The 26,172-nt window shown below is 45.4% G+C and overlaps 1 protein-coding gene across 2 annotated transcripts in view; it reads left to right on the forward strand.

Moving 5' to 3' along the window:
- Pip5k1b (phosphatidylinositol-4-phosphate 5-kinase type 1 beta) overlaps positions 1-19,996 on the forward strand; it is a 268,940-nt gene extending 248,944 nt beyond the window's left edge. For both annotated transcript variants that reach the window (XM_052188073.1, XM_052188083.1), the window contains exons 14-15: positions 10,679-10,793; positions 19,276-19,996. In XM_052188073.1, coding sequence (XP_052044033.1) covers positions 10,679-10,793; positions 19,276-19,278 — 118 coding nt within the window. In that variant the 3' untranslated portion in view covers positions 19,279-19,996. The remainder of the gene's footprint in view (positions 1-10,678; positions 10,794-19,275) is intronic.
- Positions 19,997-26,172: the final 6,176 nt, after the last annotated feature.

A 26,172-nucleotide genomic window follows, 5' to 3' on the forward strand; every position in this document is an offset into this window, starting at 1 on the left:
CCATTGCTCTGGGTCTGCGGTGTGCTTGACACACGGCAAAGACAAAGAGCAGATGATAGAGTTAAGGCCCTCTCCAGAAACAAAACACAAAGGACCTGGGTCTAACCGTTCCTGTTAATGGTATGCTCCAAAAGAACTGTGGGCCTTCAACTGGGTTCCACTTTTCTAAGGTTCCACCATCCTGGGAACCAGGCTCTAGGCACATGGGCCTTCGAGAAGCATGCATCCAAACCACAGCAAAGGGTGACTTTATCTCCTGCTCTGTGGACATATGGCTAGAGTACATGCTCCCAGTGATGGAGTAATAGCCTGTGTCCAGCTAAATAGCTCGTAGACTGGCACCCAGGAAGCAAGGACCAAAGCTTCTGAGATACTTCTAAATCAAGTCATCCGTGATGAGACAGCCTCACCAAGGATATACTGTTCTGGAGCCTCGGTGTGGATATTTTTAGAGCATTTGGATTAATTGCCAGCAAGTTATTTCATGCAGATAGGACTTAAACACATCTATGAATGATAGGTAGTTATTAAACAACTAGCGTTTAGATAGATCAGACTCAGAAACAGATACCTCGAATGTTCCTCGGAGTCCGTAGAATACACGAGTATGGGGGCAATCCCAATGACAGGTTTTAAACCTTAATATATATATTTACAAATTGCCTCAAAAAATTGAGAAAACAAAACAAGAAGCCAGGTGTTTAACAGCGCACAGTGCTGTTTATTTGCTTACATGGGGCACCCTCTGAAGGTAAAACTTGAGTGTGACATGGGAAGTGGCTACATGTTTAACGTCACCAACACCCATGCTATTCAAAGCTCCACACACCAACCAGGCCCTAGCCTGCTGAGAAGAATATTAGCCCTGTGGACAGACTGAGCACCCGTTCTAGATCACGAGAGACAAGAACCTCAAAGACAAAGGTCGCCCTTTAGCAGCCCTAGAGCACCATCTCCCTCCGCTTTCCTGGCCATATTCCCATAAGATGGCTCGTCCTGGTCCTGCATCATTCTCAGAGGATGCATCCACAGCATTACAGGACTTGATGCCACTGCTTTTACCACGCCCCCTCTCGCTTAAAAGCAAGGTTGTCAACCTTCCTAACGCTGCGACCCTTTAACATAGTTCCTCATGCTGTAGTGACAACAACCATAAAATTATTTTGTTGCTACTTCATAACTGTAATTTTGCTACCGTTGTGAATTGTAATGTATCTATCTGTGTTTTGTGATGGGCTTAGGTGACCCCTCTGAAAGGGTTCTTTGACAAATCCCTCCAAAGGATTGCAACCCACGGGTTGAGAACCGTTGCTTTAAAGATTCTAAATTCCCCTGCTCCAAAACCTAATTATCAAAAAATGCATCTTCCTGGCTCTGTTAGGCATTTCTTATGCACATTAAAATTTGAGAATCTGACTTGCTAAGCAACAGAAATAAACCGACCTATGACTTGAACACACCTGCTTCTGATCCGTAACTCACAGCCAACACTTTATAAAGAGTTACAATCAGAGATTATTAAAGCTCATCCATGATTCAGAAGTCCTCCATTCTTTCCAGCACAGTCCATAATGCCAGACCATCTCTGCTGTGAGGGGACCAGGCAGGCGCCCCTCCCTCTGTGGTCAATTTACTTCCCACTAAACTGTTTATGTCCCTAATGATTCAGGACACGGTTTTTGACATGCACCTCGGAGACTAGCAGTTACCATGATATTTTCCCATTATTCAAGTTGGAAGCTGTAATTAGTGTGGTGTTGGCCAAGCCATGCTTGAGAAACCTCCTGTCATTTTGTGCCTCTTTGATGCTAACAGGCTCAGTAAAGCCCGGACCTGCCGATGGAGTTCCAGGAGTGAGCGATGAACCGTTATAATTGCGAGCCGAGTCTTTGAGAGCCACGCTGCCCTTCTAATCTATTCTCATGTTCCCCCCCCCGCCCCCCCCCACAGCTTTTGCGATCTTAGTATTGACTCCTAAATGACGCCCCCTCTGTGTGAACATCTCATCTGACAATTAGAACCAGGGTGAAGTCTGAAGTCTAAGGCATAAGCACAGAAAAAATAAGAGGTTTTGCTGAGTTTTACTGAGAAACGCACTATGTTTTTAAGAACAAAAAATATATAGTGTTTAACAAGGGATAGGAATTAATACCGGTTTTTTGTTATTAATTTATTTGGTTGATGGGTTTCCTTGTAGTACTTTTACAGTGTGAGTCCCTAAACTTTTGTCTTCTTTCATCTGTGAATTCATATATCAATAAGAGTTCTTTCCCAGCCAGGCATGGTGGTGCATGCCTTCAGTCCTGTCACTCAAGAGCAGATCCAGCAGCAGGTGGGTCTCTGTGAGTTCAAGTCCACCCAAGGCTACATAGTACGTTCCAGACCAGTCAAGGCTCCATAGTGAGGCCCTCCCTGTCTCAAAAGGTGGGGGAGGGGATGTTCTTCCTTCAAAATGATGCTGTGAGTTTCTGGAAAGGAGGGAGAGTTGGTGAATCTTTCCATTCGCTGAGCAGGCTTTGTATTAATCATTTAACCTGCTGTGACTCGTGTGTGAGGTTGTCATATACACACACATACATACATACACACACACACACACACACACGTACATACATACACACACACTCATATACACACACACACATACACACATACACTGACTTGGTGGTGGTTACGTGACAGAAATGTGTCATCTTCCAACCAAAAGTCCCCCAGTCGAGGTACTGGCAGCGTCTGTTGCTTCTGGAGACCGTGAAGAAACTTGTTACAGCTTTTGTCCCAGGTTTTTGTGAGGCTTCTGGGAGTGTGCTGGCAAGCTTTGGCATTCCTGGGATAGAGTTCTTTGCTTTTATCTCCATGTGAAGTTTTCCTTGTATGTGTTGTGGATGTCTCGCTCGTATAATGGCACAGGTCATGTTGGAACAGGCTACCTCTATGACTTCATCTCAACAAATTATATCTGCAACAGCCCTGTGCCCATATAAGGTCACATTCTGAGGCACACTGGGCAAAGCCTGTTAACATACAAAGTTAGAGGGGTACATCGGCCTGTGATGTCACCTCAGAAGAAAGTGTGCACACGCTGGGTTGATGGAAGCGTTGGAGATGACCGAGAAGCAAGCTGCAAACTACCACCCAGGAAAGCTGCACCATGGCGGCATAAACCAGAGCAGGGATGGTTTGGGAACCATCGTAGCCTGGGAACCACCTCCTGCTCAACTGTCTTAAACTTTTATCGGTTTCTTCTTCAATTTGGCCAAGAAGAGGTGTTCTCAATTTAGCACGTTATATTTCTGACAGGCCACTTGAATCTCTCACACTTTGTGAAGACAGGACATCTAAGGCTAAGAACTAAAATTCTTAGGGAGACAAAAGCACCTCATCAAATCCATACCCCCCTGCTTTTACAGAGGAGGCAAGCTGGGGTCCAGGATGCTTTGGTGTCTTGTTCAATTTGGTATACTCATCCCCTCAGGGCACCCGGCATGACTTACTGCATTTAAAGGATCCCTGATTTATTCTACTGCCTTTGTATCTTATTTCTAGATAGGGAGGACAGTCATATTTGTTTTTGGAGAATATCTCCCTCCTGGGGTATTTGGGGAAATGCCTGAGTGGCAGGTCTATCAGACACTTCTAAGCCTCTCCTACCAGACCCACTCAAATAGATTGTCTCTCAGCACCACAGATATGCGCTCTGGCCAGGAGTCATATCTGAGCATTAGGAAGAACACACTTTCCTAGACAGCAGAAGCCATCTGTGTTGCTAAATGTGATAGAAATTAATGTAATAAGTGAATGTATATTGTGGTTCTTGGACTGGTTGGGGGTTGTAAGGGTGTTGTGTTTTATATGCTATAATAAAATATGTAGCTACTTGATTTCTTTTATTTACCATTTCCCAAACTCTTTTGGTTTGGGTGTTTTGTTCCCCAGTTTTTTAATGTATTGTAGGCAAATAAAACGATGCTTTAAATATACAACATCGTAGTGTAATAGGTGTCTACATTGTGGAATGTTGCTATGATAAGGCTAGTTCACATGTACATGATATTATCTGTTTAGATTTGGAGGTGATGAAAAGACAGGTCAGTTCTCTTATCAAATCTTGTGTATGATGGAGTATTATTTAACTTTGGCCTCTGTGCTGTGCACTGAGTCTCTAAAAATGGCTCATCTGGCCTAGCCAAACCTTGGTACCATTTCACCAGTGTCATTTTTCCCTGTTTCCTTTTCCTCCTGCATCTAAAACCCATCATTCTAGTCTCTGGTTTTTATGAATTAGACATTTTAAAATTCTGTATTCATTCTTTTATGTCTGTCTTACTTCACTATGCATAACACCCAGTGAGTCTATTTGTGCAGTCATAAATGCCATGATTTCCTTCTTTTTCAAGGCTGTATGATGTTTAAATGTTCTCCCATCTTTTTACTTTTGAAAGTTTGCTCGGGGCTGGAGAGATGGCTCAGTGGTTAAGAGCACTGACTGCTCTTCCAGGGGTCATGAGTTCAATTCCCAGCAGCCACATGGTGGCTCACAACCATCTGTAAAGAGATCTGATGCCCTCTTCTGGTGCTGTCTAAAGACAGCTACAGTGTACTTATGTATAATAATAAATAAATCTTCAGGCCAAAGCGAGCAGGGCCAACCGGAGCGAGCAGAGGTCCTAAATTCAAAATTCCCAGCAACCATATGATGGCATCAGTACAGCTACAGTGTACTCCTATACATAAAATATATAAATAAATCTTAAAAAAAAAAAAAAAAGAAAGTTTGCTCTGTTGAGACCTAGCCATGTTTGAACTATTTGCCAACTTACCTTTTGCTATTAATGTTGTACCTGGTGTGAAGTAGGCTATCAATATGTATTTGAATGGTTCCTGATTTTGTAAGTCGAAAAGTAGAAACTTTTTTAATATTAATAGTTCATTATTGAGGTGTAATTTGAGGAGGGATTGATTGTTTTGTTATTAAGAAAAGTCTCATTCTTTAGCCAAGGCCAACCCCAAACCCAGGATGCAATCAGGCTAGCCTTGAACTCATGCCTTGGCTTTTGAGTGCTAGAAGTCCAGGTGTGAATCGCCACACCTTGTGCTTGAAGTGTATGCTGTAAAAATGCTGGGGGCTTCAGCAAATCACTCAGTGAGCTGTGATAGACTTGTTCATGTCCACTGGCAGCCGAGAAAGGCCAAGGTGGAGAGCTCCCTTCTCAAGATGTTCCCTTCCACATCTCCCTCTTCCTGACTCCAAGGTCATAAGTCTAACACTGCCTCCTGTCTGGCTGTGCTGTGCTGTGCTGTGCTGTGCTGTGCTGTGCTGTGCTGTGCTGTGCTGTGCTGTGCTGTGCTCTGTCTGCTTTGAGGGAGCTTGGTCATTTTCACTTTACATAGCTTCTATGATCTATCTCAATGTTTTTGTGTTATGGGAGTTGAGGCTTTCGTTTTTTTGTTCTTTGAGATTTTTTGTTTGTGTTTTGGTTTTGGTTTGCTTTGGTTTGGGTTTTTCGAGACAGGGTAGTCTTGGCTGTCCTGAAACTCACTTTGTAGACCAATGTGGCCTCAAACCCAGAGATCTGTCTCTCCCTCCCAAGTACAGGGATTAAAGGTGTGCGGCACCCCCGCTGAGCAGTCGCTTTTGTGTTTAGCATTTGTATACCCATCTTGAGGTGGTCTGTAGTCTATTGGTAGACCCCTTCCTGAAACTCTGGGCTCAATTCCTAATACTCTCAAAACGGAAAAGCATCTTTTGTTCCTGCTCCTTTTGACAAAGCTCAGTAATAAAGATGTCACTCGGAACGATCGATCTATCACTTGCCTTTTTTTCTCTTGTTCTTCCTTATTAGTGGAACCATTGTTGCTGGGACTCCAATTCTCTTAGAAACATGAGACGGGCTGATTCTCAGCAGAGAATGGATGGATTAAGAGAATTTATTTATTGTTGCTTCAGAATTGCTCCAGGTGACCTGTGTTTAAACAATGCTGGCTTGAGTCTGCACGGTAGAAAATATGAAGCAAACGGCTTGGCCTTAGCAGGGTCATCTTTACCTTGTATAACATGATCACAATCATGTAACTAACTACCAGTTTTAATGGGCACAAGAGTGCGTGCATGTGCGAGTCTGTCCGTGCAGGGCTGGGCTGGGCTGGACTGGGCTGCTAGGAAGACAAATGGGCTACGAGAGAGTTGCCATCCACACCGTGCTGGCTCCTCTCAGAGGGAAGCAGCTAGCTTCTGAGGGCAGCCCTCTGAGCAGCAGGCCCTTCCTGTTTCATTCTCTTTCTGTCTGTCAGTTCCAGCAGGCTTTCTGCCCTGTACACAAGGAGGTTGAGCCATGCCCTGCAGCCACCGGCAGCCATCAGTCAGTACTTGAGAGTGCCCGCTGCTCTGCACTCTGGCTGGAAACAGGCAGTCTCCTGACCTAAAAATAGCAGGAGTGGGGCTGAGGAACAACAGCAGCCTTGCTCCTGACTGCAGAGGAAGAAGCAGGCACTCTCTAAAAAGCCGTGCTCCCGAGGAGTGAGGAGTGTGGCCAGCAGGCAGTGTGGATGCTGCAGCCACCAGGGAAGCCTCCCAAGTTCCCGGGTCTTTGGGGTAACCCTGTGGACGCTCCTCCTCACTCTGCTGAAAAGCTCCTCACGTTGGGGTTCTGTCTTGGAGGGACGTGAGCCTACTGCACAGTGACATCTCCCAGCATGTGATGGGAAGACTGGTGCCAGTCCCTGGGAAAAGCAACAGCCTCTCCCCTCCCCCATCAGAGTACGGCTCAGGGTGGCATTTTTGACCTTCGCTTCCCGCCTGGGCATTATGGGAACAATAGCAGCATGTGGCTCTAGGACGGACTGAGGTTTGGCAGCCACCCAGTAAGTTTCAGCTGTATTTGTGGTTTTCCCTGTAAGGCGAGCTCTCTACTCACAGTGTTATTGGTTAGCGGTCCAGTAGCAAAGCTTCGAATACCAAACCAGGAGTCCCTTCCAAGCACTTGTGATAAATCCATCCATGTAGAGACCTCATCAAAGGGCAAGGCATGATTGCAGAGCTGAGAGGATGGTGCTGCTCCCCTGTGTGGTAAGGAAAAGCCTGCCTTCCGGTTGGCCTTTCTCTCACGCACATAGTGGGGCTAGGTCCCTTGCGTGGTATTGTGAGGTGGGCTGGCAGGGTTCTGGAGATGAGGACTCAGGGTTCTGTGCCCAGATGATGACCTGCCCTGCATCATACCAGGCCGCCACAGAAGCAGGGCGTAGGCTAAGCTTCTGCCCTCCCTCTAGAAACCCTTGTGTTTTTCCCCCTAGTGCAATCAGCTTTAAAAGACAAGAACTCTGTAAAACAGGGCAGCCTGAAATGTGGCGTGAATTTATTATGCAAAAGTGAGGAGGGAGCCAGAGTCTCCACAGAGCCTGGTAACCTTGACACCAGCAACATGTTTCTTGGTGTGGCCCAGCAATCATGACACTGTGCCCAGAGACAAAAATATAATGCTAACTCGCCACTGGCCCAGCATTCACCAGTATTTACATAGCCTCAATATCATGAACTCTGTGTATCTATTTTCTAATTTTGGAGGCAACTCATCAAGGAAACAAAAAATTCTAGGTATCATTCATAGATTCTGTCATTGATAGAATATAAGTATTAGCCGCCATTATGAAATGGGTGCAAATGTATCTTTTATGTATCCAATACAAAGTGAGAGACAGAAGATGAAGGGAGAGAAGGCAAGGATGGAGTAATATGGGAGGCTAATGGATATATAATGTATGGGTGGTAGGATTAAAACTCTTAAACATAATTCGTAGCTACAAAATAATATATACATATATAGTATAACATTTTATATTATAATATACATGTGTATGTATAATATATTACATATTATATAATCTGTATGCTGAATATAATGTTATATATATATATATATATATATATATATATATATATATATATTGTGTGTGTGTGTGTGTGTGTGTGTGTACACATATGCTGGTATTCATGGGAAACAGCATGAGAGAAGTTATATGTCCTTCCTAGGGAGTCAGTGGATGCCTCAGTTGAGTCTTTTATTCTCAGATCCATGAAAGGATGCGAAGGAGACTGGAGAGTTGGACAGGGGTTAAGAGCACTTGTTGCTCTTGCAGATTCCCAGCACCCACTTGGCAGCTCACAGCTGTCTGTAACTCCAGTTCCTGTGACTCTGATGCCCTGTTTTGGCCTCCAAGGACACCAGGCATGGACATGTAAACAAAGCGCTCAGTCGCATAAAATAAAAATAAACCTAAAAAAAATTTTCACCCTTAAAACTAAAAAAAAATGATGTTGATGGGAATTTCCTGGCAGAGGGCTGCCACTGAAGCTATAGTTTCCTGCCCTAACTCACACATGCCCTGTGGTGTGTGATTCAATTAGGGCAGTAAAAAGGTGGCTTTTGAAAGACAAACACTGTGGCAAGTTCAATCTGTTCCCTGAACACGTGTGCCCATGAGAATGTGCTGTAAAAAACACTCAGTAGGTCAGCAGACAGAAGTCAGAATTCTGGGCTTTGGAATTACTGATGACCGTTTGCACAATCCAACCAGTCTAATGCTCTGTGTGACGTTAAACCAACGTCACTTTTGAGAGGACAGCCCTTGTAGCATCAAAGCACCAGAAATGCCCACTGCAAGGGACCAGGAGGACATGAGTTCCCCTGCCAATGCTCATCTGTGAGAAGCTTGGGGGTTACCAAGAGCAGAGTGGCAGGGGCTACCTGGGCCTCCTAGGCATCTGTGAGACAAAAACAGAACCAAGGGGACATGGCCCCTGTGTGGACTCCCTCACTGCACATTAGGCGAGAAAACTCGGACCTCAGAAGGTCTGGATGGACGGGAGAATGGCAGAACCCCATGATACAGAACCCAGGCCAGCTGTCAGGCTCCTAAACCAAGCCACACAGCATCTGTTTTAAAATGGATCTTCCCTCTGGTAGTCCAAGAAATGGTTGGGCACTCTGACCCTGCCTCTAGATTCTGAGAGCCTTTCTTCCAAGAGAAATGACCTCACTTACTTACAAGTAACTCCTAAAACAGAACCTAGAAAAGTCATAGGCCGGGAAAATATAAGTTGGTTACAATCAGATGGGTGCCTGGGGAATTAACAGTAGTGCAGGAAAAAAAGACTATTTCCCAGTGGACATTCTATTAGCATTTGTGCTAAATCCTTTGGGGGACGTGTCTTTCCCTTCAGTGTGGAGCATCATTAAGGGATAAAACAATTTGCTGTAAGCTGTGGATACAGTGACTAAAGTTGCTGTTTATTCTTGCATTATCTCTCTATACTTCATAATTGCATGTTTTGCATTTTAGTATTTGAAGTGGACAAACACCTGTTCATGCCTATTGCCCAGGAAGACCACAAATGGAATTCCTTACACCTGTGTGATGGCCACACCATCACTCACAGTCCCAGCACCAATATCCGCTTCTCGCCTCCAACACTCTGTCCTTGAAAACCTCTGGGAAACTTAAAAACCATGGGCTGCTTAAAAACACTACTTTTATTTCAGATGCAGAGGGATAATTGCACATCCCTGTGTGATACCCAATTTAACCTCCGTCAAAACAAACCAGCTCAACCTTTAATCCCAGCACTGAGAAGGCAGAAGCAGATGGATCTCAGTGACTTTGATGCCAGCTACCAATGTTGTTCAGGCTTTTAGTGTTTCGCTAGGGAGTCAGTCCACCCACGGGATGCTCATAGTCCAAATGGGAGCAGTGCTGTGTTGTCATTCCAGGTGTGATCCTTGGGCCAGCCCAGCATGGGCATCCCCTAGGGCTTAGTCAGAAATGCAGTTCATGGGCTCTCCCCTAGACCCTTTGATTCATAAATGCCAATGGAAAAGTCCAGGAAGTTGCACTGTGACCAGCCCTCCAGAGACTCTGATGTACAATGAAGCTGAGAAACACTGAGGCCACTGAACTTCCAGGTCCAAAAACAGCAAGAAAAGAAAGGAAGAAAGAAAGAATGCAGGGAGGGAGGGAGGGAGGGAGAGAGGGAGGTAGGGAGGGAGGGAGGGAGATGAACAGAAGGCTGCTCCCCGTTACTTTGTTGTTGTTGTTTTTGTTTTTGTTTTTCGAGACAGGGTTTCTCTGTGTAGCCCTGGCTGTCCTAGAACTCACTCTATAGACCAGGCTGGCCTCGAACTCAGAAATCCTCCAGCCTCTGCCTCCTGAGGGCTGGGATTAGAGGCATGTGCCACCACTGCCCAGCTCCCCGTTCCATTTTTAAACTATCAGTGTGTGGATCCAGGAGAGAGGCAGAGCATTTCAGAAGTGAAAACAAACCACTCAAATTCCAAGCTAGCCAGAGGCTTCTAGATTCACAGAAGCCGTGATTCACAAGACATGGGGACCCACAAATCACCTCCTGCAAACACCACAAACTGTCACATATGTACTGGAGAGGAAAAATGATGTTATTAATAATACTTTATTTAAAGTAACAAAAATACTTACTAATAAAATAAAAAAATTACAAATTTAAACCTAAATGGCAACATTTTCAGGGTGACTCACAAAAAAAAAAAAAAGAAAGAAAGAAAGAAAGAAAAGAAAAAAAGAAAAAAAATAGGCCAGAATCCACCACCACAGCCTGTCCTTGGATCCGTTCTGCAGACCACAAACTCATTGTTCACCTTTGATTTTCCAGCAAAGGGTTAGCTTCCAGTTCAACCTTCACCTTGGAAGAGGGGACCATCTACCTGACTGCTGAGCCCAACACCCTGGAAATACAGGACGACGCCTCTGTGCTGGACGTCTATTTAGTGAGTGGTTTTCTTCCGTTCTTTTCAGCATCCTGTTTGCAAATTGGTTGGGGTCTTGACTTACACAAGACTAAGTTGTATAAAGCCAGGCGTGGTTGGGGTTTTTAGAGAAATGATTGCCACTTGTCCCTTCTACAGGTCACAAGTCTTCCCAAGCCATGTTACCCCCATAGTTTGTTCCAATGTTGGCAATATTGACAGGTTAATACTAGCTCAGTAAATATAACCAGAGGACAAGTCCCCTGAATGGCCCCTGAGCAGCCACACGGCATCAGTGGAGCATCTAATCATTACCTGCTTAAGCCGGTGTGGGCTGCCCCAGGAGGGGGTGTTGATTGGAAACTGTGGCATTCCCACTGCCTCTCCAGATGGAGCTGGATTCCTGGCAACCCAGGATACTACTAGCGGTCACTACACAGCCAATCTAGGCTTTAAAGATACCCTCTTCCCCTACTGCAAGGCCTGGTGAGTTGTTGATCAGAGGAGCGGGCTCCTGGTATCCCTGCCTGTCTCTGTTTCTCGTGGGTCACTTACCTTGAGTGTCTCCTTGGGCTTCAGTTTTCCCATCTATTAAATGGATGATTGAATGCTCTTTACGGCCCTGTGCAGCTCGAACAGGCTCCCTCATTCTGAATCAGAGGGAGTCAGTCGCACACGGTTGACTCCAAAGGTGGTACAGTCGTTCTCCAGATTCTGCAGTTTCATTACCTCCTCCACCATGACACTTCACTTAAACTCTTAGGCAATACATCTAGAACATTTGACAACATTAATTTGTAGTTCTGGGACATGTTTTCTTGCTGGAGATATTGATTATTATTATTATCATTTAGTGTTGTCCTAAATCTGGAAAGACCTCAGCTTCTTACTTACCTACCCTTCGGTCATTTCATTTGCCTCTACATTATGAAAGAAAGATAAAGAAAATCCAATCTGGCCTGGGCAACTTCTCTCACTTTCTTTTTGACCTAATTCAAAAGCTCTGGATCCCAGTCATTTTTATCCCAGCCATCTTTAATTGAACGGCCCCGGAGGCTTCTGAGATGACATTCTCTTTGGTGATGTCGCCCAGTGCAGTTTGAGTTCTCTTGTGAGGTTTTTCCCTGAAGATGCAGTTTCCTTCTTAGTAGTGATATCCTAATCCACTTTGTGCTCAACTGATCCAAACTAAGTATTTAATTTATATCCCTGTGAAATAAGCAGGTTTAAACCACATTGATTTGTGCATATCAGGTAACACAAGATTTCCTTTTAGGAATCCACCCAAATTTGCACCTTTGGGCTCACAGCAGCCTTGTGACTTTTCTCTATAATTTGAACTGGAATTTAAAAGGATGGTTGACCTCTGAAGGGAGCTAACAGTTTCATCATTCAGTATTCTGGCATGTAATTTGGGTACCAATGTTTCCTCCCACACTGCTTTCCAGAAGCCCTTCATCTTCACACCATACAGCCCTGGGCTTTCTGGCTCCTTTGCAGACATCCAAATGGAAGGGAGATGTTTTTTTAAGATGGCTTTGTCCAGTGACCAAGGATGTTTCCTGTTGAATGCTGAGCTGATGAGCCACAGATTGGGTATTGAAAAGCAAACAACAGAACTGAGTGGGCTGAGCCGATGGAGCAGGGAGCTTCTGCCATCCTCCTAGCGGGATAATCGCAGATACCCTCAGCCGCCATGCTGCCCGCCACCCTTGGATCCTAAGGCGGCCCTGCCTGGGGTAGAATGCAATTTGACAAAGAAGCCATTCCCACTGGGAAATGGAGTGGGAGGAAGTGTCCTTTCACAGCTCCCAGGGAATGGGTTGTCAGTGAGAGGGGAAGGAATTGCACTTTTAATAACAGAGAAATCTAAAGCATGGCTGCCACCCAACAGTGCCTTCATTCCTTCTGTCACTCACCCCCATTGCCTTTACACTGGCCACATTAGCATCCTCTCAATAACTCGCCCCTTATCTGTGAAAGTGCTTCTGCAAAATGGCTGTTTGAAGTGCAAAAAAATAACTGTGTGTAAGGAAAAGAAACAGTTAAGCCTCTTTTTTTTTCCCCCACCATACCAGGACTGGAGATTAGTGTGCTGAGCGGCAGCCCTTGGACAGCTTGGTTATTCTGTGTGTGGGGGGTGGTTAGTGGTACTCTTTGATCATAGGAGGAAGGGTGGCAAAGAAGGGAGCATGACTGAATAAACAGCTGCCACACCATGATGTTGGAGGAAAGCCTGAGAAAATACCAAGACAAACACGCAACAAATTAGGTCACAGGGATCTTAGAAAATTTGAAGAGGCTTTTGGCAAAAAGATACTGGGTTTCTGAATTTGAATCCTTAGGCTACGAGATGAAAGACCCCCCTCCACAGCCACAGGGCATCAGTGAGGGTCTCTATAATCATTACCTGCTTCAGCCAGTATGGGCTGCCCCAGGGGGGGCGGTGTTGATTGGAACCGGTGGCATTCCCACTGCCTCTCCGGATGGAGCTGGATTCCCAGCAACCTGAGGTTACTGCTCTCATGACCACTGGGGTTTTGTGAGAGCAGGCTATGGAGAAAAGTCGCACAGCACCTCAGGTTGACACTCCAAACAGGAATGCCTTTCAGGTTTGTCACCTGCTTGCACCTCGAGGAATTGAGATTTCAGAAAGTAAAATGGGGCTTCTTAGCCCCACGAGCTTGATTTCCTTAAGTTATTTGACTAAATAATGCTTTTCAGACCCATGAAAGAGCTGGGGTGGGGAGATGGTAGGTGGGTGCAGATGTAGTGGCACACGCATTCGATTCCAGCGCTTGTGAGGCAGAGGTGGGCAGATCTCTGCGAGTTAGAGACCAGCCTGGTCTACGCAGAAAGTTCCAGGTTAGAACTTAGATCTGTAATGGGACCTTGACTCAAAAATAAAAAAAACAAAAAGAAAACAACAAAAGAGAATGTCCCTGCGCGCGTGCCCTCACACTCACAGGCGACAGCTATTCTTGAAGTAAGGATGATGGATGCTTAAGTCAAGCAGTAGCCGGTCTGCCTGTATGACGTGAGCACTCACAGGTAACAGTTAACTGCTGTGCGAGGTTAGAACCGAGCTGGGGTGGCTGAGGCACGGTGGTGTTCCGCTTCAACTAGGCTCAGGGCGATGCCAGCTGGCAGGGCTATGACAGAGGCCTTGGTGACATCCTGGCTGCAGCGGCCTTGCAGAAGCCCAGATTGACTCCGCCTTCTTTGAAACTAGCTCTGCTCTTCAGTTTACCTGAGGTCATCCATGGGGGGCCCTGTTCCTTTCCCTTCTTTGCCTTTCTCTGGGTCCCCACCCTTCTGGCCCCTGCTGCTTCTCTCTAAGGGTCTGCATCTGCCCCAGGAAGTCCGTGTTGTCTTGGCTCCTAAGACTCTCAAACTCTTGAGAATGTAAAGTGCTGAGAGGAAGCTTCCACTGCTGCTGTGAACTTGATGTCTTCCAGGCCCAGAACCTGCAGGGATCAAATGGTGAAATTACACCAGGCTAGACCTTGTGAACATTTCACATGTCACACACCCTTGGGCCTGGTGAACTTGACTTCACACATACAAATTTGCTCCCTGACCTCTGAGGTGTCAGAGGAGGCTGCTAAAGGACCATTGAATAATAAAAAATCAGGGGCTGGGGAGATGGCTTAGCAGTTAAGAGCACAGGCTACTCTTCCACCCGACCGGGGGTTCAATTCCCAACACCCACATGGCTGTTCATGACTGCCTGCAACTCCAGTTCTATGGGATCTAGTGCCCTCTCCTGGCCTCTACATGCACCAGACATGCATGTGGTGCACAGAGCCACATGCAGACAAATTCATATGCATATACAATAATAAAATAAAATTTAAAAATATAAACAAAGCCGACCAAGTCTGATAATACATGAGGAGGGGTCCGGAGGAGCCTGAGGGCCTGGCTTTCCCTTGTTTGTCTGTCTGTCTGTGTTATTCTCCTGCCTTAAGGAATTACCACAAACTGTGTGGTTTAAGCAACAGAAATGTGTCACCTCCTAGAAGCCCTGAGCCTGAACACAACGTACCCACAGTCCCTTGCTCCCAGAGTGGGTGTGAGGACAGATCCCTACCTGTGCTTGCAAGCTCGTTGGCCTTCACATGTCCTGGTAGTTAGATGCACTTTTCCTCTGATTCAGAAAGCAAGCCCCTATCAATAGTTGACAGCCACAAACTCACCGATCGGCATACCTCCTTTCCATAGACCCTCTGCTGCCACCTACTGGTGAAAAGGCAGCTCTGCCCATGGAGAGGGGGAGTGACTGAAGGTTCTATTGAAACCTAATGAAGAGTGACTATGGGGCTCAATATCCTGTTTCCTCTCTGTACAGTTGACCATATCCTTCCAGCACAGTGCATATCAGTTCATCGTGTACCAGAGTCTTTGGGCATCAAAGGCATCTCACACCACAGACCCCTCATCTGCCATCTCAGGTTGGCCTGGAGGCTGCAGTTAGAATCGTACACAACAGAGATGCTAGAGGCTCATCTGCCCTCAGGTCCCAGCATGCACTTCTCGTCCACTTGAGTCTCTTTGAAAGCCACCTCTTGGCTGTTTAATCCAACATAGAAAATGCTGTTTCAGAAGTTCAGACGGAGCTTTATTTATGTCCTTTTTGTGTTCCTCTAACAGCATCATGACCAGTGATTTTTAATCCAAATCTTGCTTTTCTGATGTGTTGGGGTATCCAGGACTTGCTGTTGTTGGGGAATTGGGTTCGGATGCTGCCATATTGCCTTGATTTCTGTTAGTAACGATCCTGCATTTGCCTTTTGCCATCTGGTTATCTCTGGCGTTAGTTAGTGACAGCAGTCACTGGCTGGTGCTTGAACCTCCTGTAGGCCGGTAAGGCTGTTTTCGCACTGCTGGATGACTGGGTTTCCCCTGGCACAGATTGCTGATGTGCTTTGTTGTTGTTGAAGCCCTAGTGTGTCCTGCCCCCAAGCAATGCTGTACTCGGGTTGTCTCTGTGTACCTGATGTTGCCTGTCTGGTCCGCTCGGTAGTAAAGATGGTGGATGCCGTGTGGATCCCCTCCAAGAGCTGATCACTCTGTAGGGCCAACAGCCCAGGATAAGGCTTGTTGCTGGGTTTCAAATGCTCTGCTGATGCTGGTTCTTGAATGCCCTCCCCACCCCTTCTACCAAATACCCTGCTCCTGTCTGTTCTTGAGTGAGTTTCAGGAAGTAGGATCTTCCCCGTGTAATGTATCAACAAACACCCAGCTCTACAGGCTTCCTTTACTGGCCCTGACCTCTCCTGTTTTCACAAACTGTTAAACTAATCAGTAAAAGGGGATGGGGTTAAATATAATAAAATGAAAATATGGAGAATTTAAAGACAAGAGTATCTTTAAATCCATGTGGCTCCCGGCCACTGTTTCTGTCTGTAGAACTGTCATGACCAAGCACCAGAAGAAGCCACTTAAAAGTGTAGAGTTTTCTCTCACATCTCTATAGACTGGGAGTTCACAGTCAGGTGTCAATGGGGTCCCTAGCTCCATTGCCAGAGATTCTGCCCAGGCCTCTCTACTTGGCTTATAGATAGCTGTCATCTCCCTGGGTCTGCACAACATCCACTCTGGGTTATGTGTGGTCCAAACTTCTTGTGTCTGGAACAGTGGTTATCAACCTTCCAAATACCACGATCCTTTAATACAGTTCCTCATGTTGCGGTAATGCCCCAAGAGTAAAATTATTTTTGTTGCTACCTCATAACTGTCCTTTTGCTACTGCAGTTGGTTATGCTGTGAGTGACTGGAAGAAGCAGGCTGAGGGACTGGACGAGGTGATGTGCGGTCATTGGAAAGACACAGGGACAGCGGGAAATAGCAGGAACATAGAATGGGGCTCGGGAAAGCAGAATTGAGGAATCACTAAGAGAAAGGGGAACTTGGTGTGAGAAAATAAAATCGGGGAGTTGGGCTTATGATAGTTGGAAGGAAAAGGATACCTTCCTCCAAGCCATTTTGGCAAGTAACTTCAACTTGAAACCAAATGAGAATACTCCAGATAACAGAGGGGTTGCAGCATGGATAACAGAGGGGATGGCCCATGATAGCACAGGATGCCCCATGGATAGCACAGGATACCCCATGGATAGCAGAGGGGTGCCACATGCCTAGGGACAGAATACTTGCCAGGGTTGTGCAACTTGCTGCGTTTTATTCCGGGGATATTGGTAGTAAGGTTAAGATCCAGAGGGCCGCAGACATCTTGTGAGGCTGTTTAACATGGTTCGTCTCAACAAGTCTTCAGTGATGTGAAGTCTTGTCTTCTCCTTCACCTCTGACCAGAGAACCCCTCACAACACAATCCAGATCTTAAGATATCTATTGGCTAAATATATTTTCAAAACTGTAGATTGGGAGCCCAGGGAGGAACTGATAAACAGAGTCACATGAGCCAAGACAAGAGACATTAGGAAAGACCTGACGTCATCTGTTGTCTTGCCCACATGAAAAAAAAGTAAGGTTATAAAACTATGACTTGTAGCCGGGCGGTGGTGGACACGCCTGTAATCCCAGCACTCTGGGAGGCAGAGGCAGGCAGATTTCTGAGTTTGAGGCCAGCCTGGTCTACAGAGTGAATTACAGGACAGCCAGGGCTATACAGAGAAACCCTGTCTCGGAAAAAAAAAACAAATCCAAAACAACAACCAAAAAAAATAATAATAATAAAACTACAACTTAAAATTGGGTCAGATTGTATGATGAATATCAATTACTCATTGCCAAATGGAATTACCCTTGACATTGGTTGTTTGTTTGTTTTTTCAAAAATCTTTCATTTCAAACTCTTTATTCTGAATTGAGTTTTTGTTTTGTTGTTTATCTCTTTTGAAGGTGTTGGGTACCACCATGTCTATGATCCCAGCTCTAACCTCTCCCATCTGGGGATACCAACTTTGCTTTTTTGTTTCTTTGTTTGTTTGATTCTAAGGCTCAAACCCAGGGCCTCTCAAATGTTAAGCATATACTTTTATCACAAAACTATAATCCCCAGTCCCAATGTTATAACTTTATATATAAGCAGATTACATGTTTGCTTATTTACAATCACTATGACCTTGCAAAGGAGTAGGGAAGTTGTCTAAATAAAATAGTTCCCACAGTGAATATGCAACAATGACAGAATAGTGTGTATGTGTCTGTATCTGTGTCTGTGTGTGTATGTGTTTGTGTTTCTGTGTATGTGTTTGTGTGCCTCTGTGTGTGTGTCTGCGTGTATGTGTGTCTCTTTGCATATATGTGTTTGTGTGTCTGTGTTATGTGTGTATGTGTTTGTGTGTCTGTGTGTGTGTTTGTGTCTCTCTGTGTGTGTTTGTGAGTTTATGTGTGCATGTCTGTGTTTATGTGTTTATATGTTTGTATGAATGTGTTTGTTTCTATGTCTGTTGTATATATGCATCTGTGTGTATGTGTTTGTGTGTTTCTGTGTGTGTGTGTGCAGTGTTTATGTGTTTGTGTGTATATGTGTATATGTTTCTGTGTCTGTTTGTATGTATGTGTGCCTGTGTATGTGTGTGTGTGGTGTGATATTTAACATTTTATTTCACACACACAAAAAAGAGTTTGTCTCTACCAGTTGTGGTGACACACACCTATACTCCAAACCTTTTGCCTGGCTGAAGTAGGAGGATCATTTGAGCCTGGATTTCAGAGCTAACCTAGGAACATAGCAAACCTGACCCCCTAAAAAGGAAGGAGAGAGGAACAGTCTATCCCTCACAACTGCTCTGGGAGAAGGGTTTGTTACAGCTCTTCCCCCACCCTAGTGCCAACGGAGAGAGATTTCCGAAGTCAGACAAAATCCCAGGTGTATTCCGTGTTAGCCTATCAGACTAACACACTGCCTCTGCTTCCTTGTATTTAGTTTCTTTGTTTTGCTTTGCTTTGAGTTAGAGTTTTATGTAGCACAGGCTAGCCTCAAACTGAGGCTGAGAATGACCTTAAATTCCTAACCGTCATCCTCCTGTCTCCTCCACCTTCCAACTTCTGGAATCACAGGATGTACCAGCACGCCGACCTTGCCTGACTCTGCTTTTAGTTAGGGTTTTTTTAGGTCAGATACCTGATGGCTTGTACTGCCGGCCACAGGATGCTGTTTGGAAATGAGCAGAGGGTTCAGGAGCTCATGACTATGGTTATGTCACTGTACTTTTTTGGCTTGAGTTCTCATATACTGCCTGAGTTCTCAGATACCCTCCCTGAGCCCTGTAAACTCAGAAGACAGAATATGTCTCAACATTGCTTCATCCTGAGTCATTGATGTGATGTAGCTGGGGCTGGATCTTGATAAAACTAGGGTAATTAACATGGCATAGGCCCCAACCTTAATACATGGTTCTTCAGATGCAAGTTTGAAGAAATGGAGAAATGACAATTTAAGGTTCCACTCACAGGCAGGAGTTACAAACTAATGCTAAAGCTGAGGCTCACATCGGTTTCTTTTTTCTTTCTTTTTTTTTTTCTTTTTCTCCAGTAAGTGACGTGGTAACCACCTGAGCACAGGAACGGGACCTGAACACAGCTATGGGAGAGAACTTCCCCCACTGCAGAATTCTTCAGAAGAGCAGAGCTGGACCTTGAAGCTTATGAGATGTCAGGGAGCCTCGGTCCGTAGACAATCAGCAGATGGATATGAAAATCCCACACCATTTTGTGGGTGCTGTTGCTTGCTAACTGTGAAGACCTGCATGAACTCTATCTAAGCTGCTTTTCTATACCATTGCCAATCACCCTTTCGGACTGGGAAGCGCTATTTTCCTATAGGCTTTCTGGGTGTTTCATTCTGCATGCATAGAGTGATTACAAATAAGCAACCTATGGAATCTGCTTCTATATTTTTAAAAAAAAATCCATCCATACAAAATGATAAATAAGATATAAATCCTCTGTTTCAAAGATTCTAATCATAGCCCATGTCATTGAAAGCTTCAATCTGTTTTCCTTTAAAGATCAGTATAATAGGTCTGCCTTTACTTTATAGAAAGCCAGCTTCTATAAAGATTTTTTTCACTGTTTACTAGTGAAATGAGAAAAGCAAAGCTATTTATAAAAGGCCTTATGTCTTGTATATACATTGTCTTTGAAATATTTGTGATTTAGTTTATTGCTTGTAAAAGAGAAATTATATAATTTATTTAGTAAATACTACTGTAAACTATAGTTTTATTGAAAGAAATAAAATATTTTGTTCTCAATTCTGGTCATACATTGATTCAAATGACATAGTTTTGTGTGTGTGTGTGTGTGTGTGTGTGTGTGTGTGTGTGTGTGTGTTGAGAGTTTGGGGGGATCAAACCTAGGGCCTTGTATATGCCAGACAAGGGCTCTATCACTAATCTATGACCTTAGCCCACATTTATTGACTGATTAAAGTAATAAGGAAATCTTTTTAATAGAAATAACCCAGTGTGGTGGTTTGAATAAGGATGCCCCCCCATCAGCTCATATATTTAAATGCTTAAGGAGTGGTACTATTTGAAAGAATTGGAGGAAGTGTGTCACTGGGGGAGGGTTTTGAGGTTTCAAAACCCCACACCAAGTCCAGCGTCTCTCTTTTCCTACTGCCTGCAGATCTGGATTAGAACTTTCAGCTCCTTCTCTAGCACCAGATCTGCCTGCGTGCCGCTGCCACGCTGATAATGGGCTAAACCTCTGAAACTTAGCCAGGCCCAATTAAATGTTTTCCTTTATAAGAGTTGCTGTGGTCCTGGTGTGTCTCTTCACAGCAAGAGAACCCTAAGTAACCTTGCCTTGGACGGGTAGAAATGGAATAATAAAATTCCTATCTCTAAGACAATATCTACCTAATGGTTCTGTTCTGCTTGTCCAATGATCATCCCCAAATATGCTGATGTGTTCATTATCATGTTGGGCTATGGTTACGGTCTTCTTTCCCTCTCACATATGTGGGCCACATATAGCTCAGCTCAGGTTGTCTTCATCTGGGGAACTCGAGCAGCCCCACCGCATGCCTGTTAAGACAATGGAAATGAACAGTGGGAGCTCACAGCGTTTCTACTACAGGAAGTACTTTGCCTGTGACAGTGACAGTGATGTCTGTAGCCAACCCCCCCCCCCCCAGTGATGGGGTTGGAAAGGTGCTACTTCCCACATGGAAATGAAGCCAGCAGAGGTGGCAGTGAATACTGTAAACAAGGAATTTACACCATCTGGTAACCAAGGCTACAGAAAGACATCCCTGATGAGATGCTCAAAATAAAATACTTAAGGTTAGAGCAGGCTGATTCATGCAAACAAACACAGTATAAAATTTCATGAATGTAGGCTGGGATCAGCTCGGGTTGATTTATACACTCACTCGGCATAAGCAGCGATTCCACCAGCAGAGTAGATGCCGGGAATCCATCTTGGGTTAGGATCGGTTCTAGGCTCAGGGATTTTGTGCTGCTGAAGCAGAATAGCCCAGGCTAGGCAATTTATAAAGAACAGAAACCTGCTCACGGCTCTAGGGCTTGAGTAGTCTGAGACTAGACACCCGTAAACCAGAACAAGGCAGCAGGGCAAGAGGCAAGCCAATTCACCCCACAGGTCCTTTTCATACACGCGTTGATCCAAGTGTGAGGACAGAGGCTTTGTGATCTAAACTTGTGGAAAGGCTCCAGACCCCAGAATGGGTGCACTGGGTTTGAGTTAGCAGTATATGGAGTTCTGTGTTGAAAATCAAACCATAGCAGTTCCCAACAAAGAGTCCTGACGTGATTAAGGGTCCCCCTTGCCTCCCTCCAACACTGGTGTGTTCTAGCAGTGTCCCTCACTACCTGTGCCTGCCAACACTACCCCCCTTCTTCCCTCCCATCTGTAAATCCCATTTAAATCAGCGGGTCCTCAGAAGGGACCCACTGATTCCTGGAAGTGTAGATGAATTTTCCTGGGTTTTATTTTTTATTTATTCATGAAGAAAAAGGCTTTAATTTCCACTAAACTTGGGGTTTCTGGTTTTGGTTTGTTTGTTTGTTTGTTTGTTTGTTTGTTTTTCCTGGAGGGGTGGTATTTGTTGTTTGGTTTGTTGGTTGGTTTGTTTTGAGATGGGGGCTTAACTCTGTATCCCTGACTGGCTGGCCTATGTAGTCCAGGTTGGTTTCAAACTCACAGAGATCTAACCATCTCTATCTGACTACTGAGATTAAAGGCGCTTTCCCCTACGCCCTGCTAGAGACAAGTTTTTAGGCAAGGAAAATCACTCCAAGGATGGAAAGGTGGCTAGTGGCTGAGGAAAAGCCCTCAAAGCATCACAGACACACACACACACACACACACACACACACACCTACACCTACACACACACACACACACACACACACACACGCACACGCACACGCACATGCACACGCACACGCACACACACTCAGTGTGTTGCCCAATATGGTACCTGCCCCTCCCTTCTGTGATTTGAAGGCCCTTCCCACATGCTCTGTCCAGTAGACAAAGCTCAGGTGAGGAGGGACCTCCGGCTTCATTGCAAACTGCCTTCTTTCCTGTTGATCTTGCTATTTCCATTGCCAGTCTCTCCTGACACATAGTCACTCTCACAGAGCAGACAGAGCTCCCCAGTAGTCAATCTCATAGAACAGAGCATCCAGGCAGCTGAACAAGGTCTCATCCCAGAATGAGGTGCTGCGGATAACTCGGATCTGAAAGGGGCATCTTCTGCCATTTAGAGGGAAGCAGCAGGCATCTTCTGCCCTCACCAAAACAACTGCACTTCCTGATGACATATTAAAGCCCCAAGAGCACTCGCGCTTTCCTTGAGAGGACCCATCTAGAGCACTATGCCTCTGGCTGAACCATTACACCTGCTGTTTGACACTCAGAGAAAGCTCAAATGGAGCAAAGCTGTCACATTCATCTGCCAAAATAGACCCTGCAGTGGCCACACATGGGATGGGGAACCTTGAAACAATCCTGATGAGTGATTGGTCCCAGCTCCAGAAGCAGGCTTAACTGGAAGGCTTGTGACTTGATTACAGGACTCATAAACACTCCCCAAGTAATTCTCCTGCAGGCAAGGTTTGGAGCTCTGAGTAGCCAGTAAACAACACATCTGCTTGACATGTGTCTGAGTGACCTCTACCCTGTACTTGACACGTTTGGTTGCCTTCTTATTGTATTTGTTTTCTTTTCTTTCTTGCTTGCTTGCTTGCTTCCTTCCTTCCTTCCTTCCCTTCTTTTCCTTCTTTCTTCCTTTTCTTCCTCCCTCCCTCCTTTCTTTTCTTTCTCTTTATTTATTTATTTATTTATTTATTTATTTATTTATTTATTTATTTGAAGGTCCCTTACTGGTCCTGTTTCCATGAGTCCATGAGTGGCCAAGATCAAGGAGAAAGGGAAGACAGCTAGGTAAGGCAGGAAGGGTCATTTCCAGAAGACTCCATTTACACACAGAACTAGACAGACAAGTCACTATTGCTCTTAGAAGTAGGCAGCATGGGATAGGGAGAGATGGGGAGTAGGGGTGTCTTTAAAAAGAATACAGGCTCCCCCTAAACTGGGTGCTGGGTGCTGGGGTAGTCTTGACCTGCTTCAACCCAAGAGGAATCAAAGTATCAAAAGCTGTTTGGGAAGGCCAGACCATCAGGGACGGAGGGAGGGCAGTCCAGGAGGTGGGGGTGAAGAGATTGCCCTCCCACTGCTTAGAATCCCCTACCCTTCAGGTCTGGCAGGAAAGGGGCAGCCTGTTACATCATAGAGCAGGTCTGGGGCTGCTAGATGCTCCAGGCAGGGGGCCCAGAGGTGCCTCACAAAGGCTTCCCCACTCCCGGAGATGATGGGGCCGCCACTTAGTTTTTCTGCCAGAGTTCAGGGGTCCTTGAGCTCCTCGTAGCAGTTTGTTTTAATTCAAGCTTGATTCCTGCCAGCTTCTTCTTGGTGGCATCCTTGGAGCTGGCATAGGGTGTTTTTGATCTTGAGGGGTGCACGAGAGGAGTGCTTTCTAGCTAGTAGAGCAAAGAGCTCGGGAGAGGCCTCCACTCAATTGTCCTAATAATCAGATAGATGGCTAAGGCAAACGAGGAGCACAAGCAGAATGCTCACCTTGGAGTTTTATTTATTTATCTTTAAATTGGATGTTTTATTTATTTACATTTCAAATGTTATCTCCTTTCCTGGTTTGCCCTCTGCAAACCCCCTATCCCATCCCTCCTCCCTCTGCTTCTATGAGGGTGCTCCCCCTCCCACCCACCCACTCCTGCCTCATGGCCCTAGCATTCCTCTACACTGGGGCATCAAACCTTCACAGGACCAAGGGCCTCCCCTCCCACTGATACAAGATAAGGCCCCTTCACCTCCTTTCCCTATCTCCTCCATTGGGGTCCCTGTGTTCAGTCTGATGGTTGGCTATGAGCCTCTGTATTGGTCAGGATCTGGCAGAGTCTCTCAGGAGACAGTTGTATCAGGCTCCTGTCAGCAAGCACTTCTTGGCATCAGCAATAGTGTCTGGGTTTGCTGTCTGCATGTGGGATGGATCCCCAAGTGGGGCAGTCTCTGGATGGCCTTTCCTTCAGTCTCTGCTCCACTCTTTGTCCCTGTATTTCCTTTAGACAGAAACAATTCTGTGTTAAAATTTTGGAGACGGGTGGGTGGCCCCAGCCCTCAAGCTGGGGACCATGCCTAACCTCTAGATATAGTCTCTACAGGTTCTCCCTCCCTTTATGGGGTATTTCAGCTAATATCATCCCCATGAGGTCCTGGGAGGCTCTTGCTTTCCTGGCATCTGGGACGTTCTGGTTGCTACCCCCAGCTTCCCATCCCCCATTGCCACATGGCTCTGTTCAATCTCCTCCCATACCTGAATCTTCCCCTTTTCCCTTCCCCATCTTCTCTTCCTCCCAAATCCCCACCACCACCCTTTACTTCCCTTGATTATTTTGTTCCTCCTTCTAAGTAGGACTGAATTATCCACTCTTTGATCTTCCTTCCTCTTGAGCTTCATATAGTCCATGAGTTGTATCCTGGGTGTTCTACGATCTTTGCCTAATAACCACTTATCACTGAGTACATACCATGCACCTAAAGAAATGACCAACATCCTTAGTCATCAGGGAAATGCAAACCAAAACAACTATGAGATTCCACCTCACACCACTCAGAATGGCTAAGATCAAAAACTCAGGTGACAGCAGATGCTTGGCAAGGTTGTGGAGAAAGAGGAACACTCCTCCCTTGCTCGTGAGATACAAGCTGGTACAACCACTCTGGAAATCAGTCTGGCAGTTCCTCAGAAAGCTGGATATAGTATTACCTGAGGACCCAACTATACCACTCCTAGGCAAATACCCAGAAGATGCTCAAACATGTAATAAGGACACATGCTCCACTATGTTCATAGCAGCCATATCTATAATAGCCAGAAGCTGGAAACAACCCAGATGTCCCTCAACAGAGGAATGGATACAGAAAATGTGGTGCATTTACACAATGGAATACTACTCAGCTATTAAAAACAATGACACTTCATGAAATTTGCAGGCAAATGGATGGATCTAGAAAATATCATCCTAAGTGAGGTAACCCAGTCACAAAAGAGCACACATGGTATGTACCTTGGAGTTTTTATAAGGAAAACGAAGTGTGGCAAGTCTGGCAGGAAATTATAACTCACTCCCAAAAGCTGCAGCTGGCATAGTCAAGGTCTGCTTGAACTGACCTGAACTGACCTGTCCCTGCCTTTAAGGTTCCAGAGCATTGGTACTTTCCTCACGGAGCCTCACAGTCTGAAAGGATGACACAAACCCTGTTTGTCTCCATTTGAGGACCAAGCCTGGTTTCAAAAAGAAGACCATAAGGCACCAGCTCCAGGAACAGACCATAAAATCCAGAAACAGGGTCTTAAAACCCCCTCCCAAAGAACAGCCTGGGGATAACCACAAAAATGGGGAAATATCTCATCTCAGGACGGGCCATCTGTGCTGGGCAACCCTATCTCATCCTATGGTTAAAACTTCATGACATAAGAATGCAGACCACTGGCCTCCTGTGACTCTCTAGCACCCATCCGTGAAATTTTACATTACCCAATCCTTCTAGAGAATTCCCCAGGTCCCTCTAAGAAGGCCTGTGCACCTTTGTCTGGGGATCGCCATTTCAAAAACTGATTGACCTCCCGAATGCTGGTTGTTTCTGCAGAATAAACACTCTTTGTCTTCACATCTGATCTGATGCTAGGGTCTTCCGTCATCTATTTTCAGACCCTTACAAGTCTATCCAGGTTGTCCCTGTCAAGTCCCAAAGAAACCCAGAAGGAATGGCTAACTGTGGCATCAGCAAACCAAAGCTGATGCTCTCTTCTCACCCCACCCCCCACCTTAATCATCCCCAGCTTCCCTGCCCTCAGCATCTCTTTCCTATATACACC

This window comes from Apodemus sylvaticus, chromosome 1, assembly GCF_947179515.1.
Source record: "Apodemus sylvaticus chromosome 1, mApoSyl1.1, whole genome shotgun sequence".
In the NCBI taxonomy this organism is placed as follows: Eukaryota; Metazoa; Chordata; class Mammalia; order Rodentia; family Muridae; genus Apodemus; species Apodemus sylvaticus.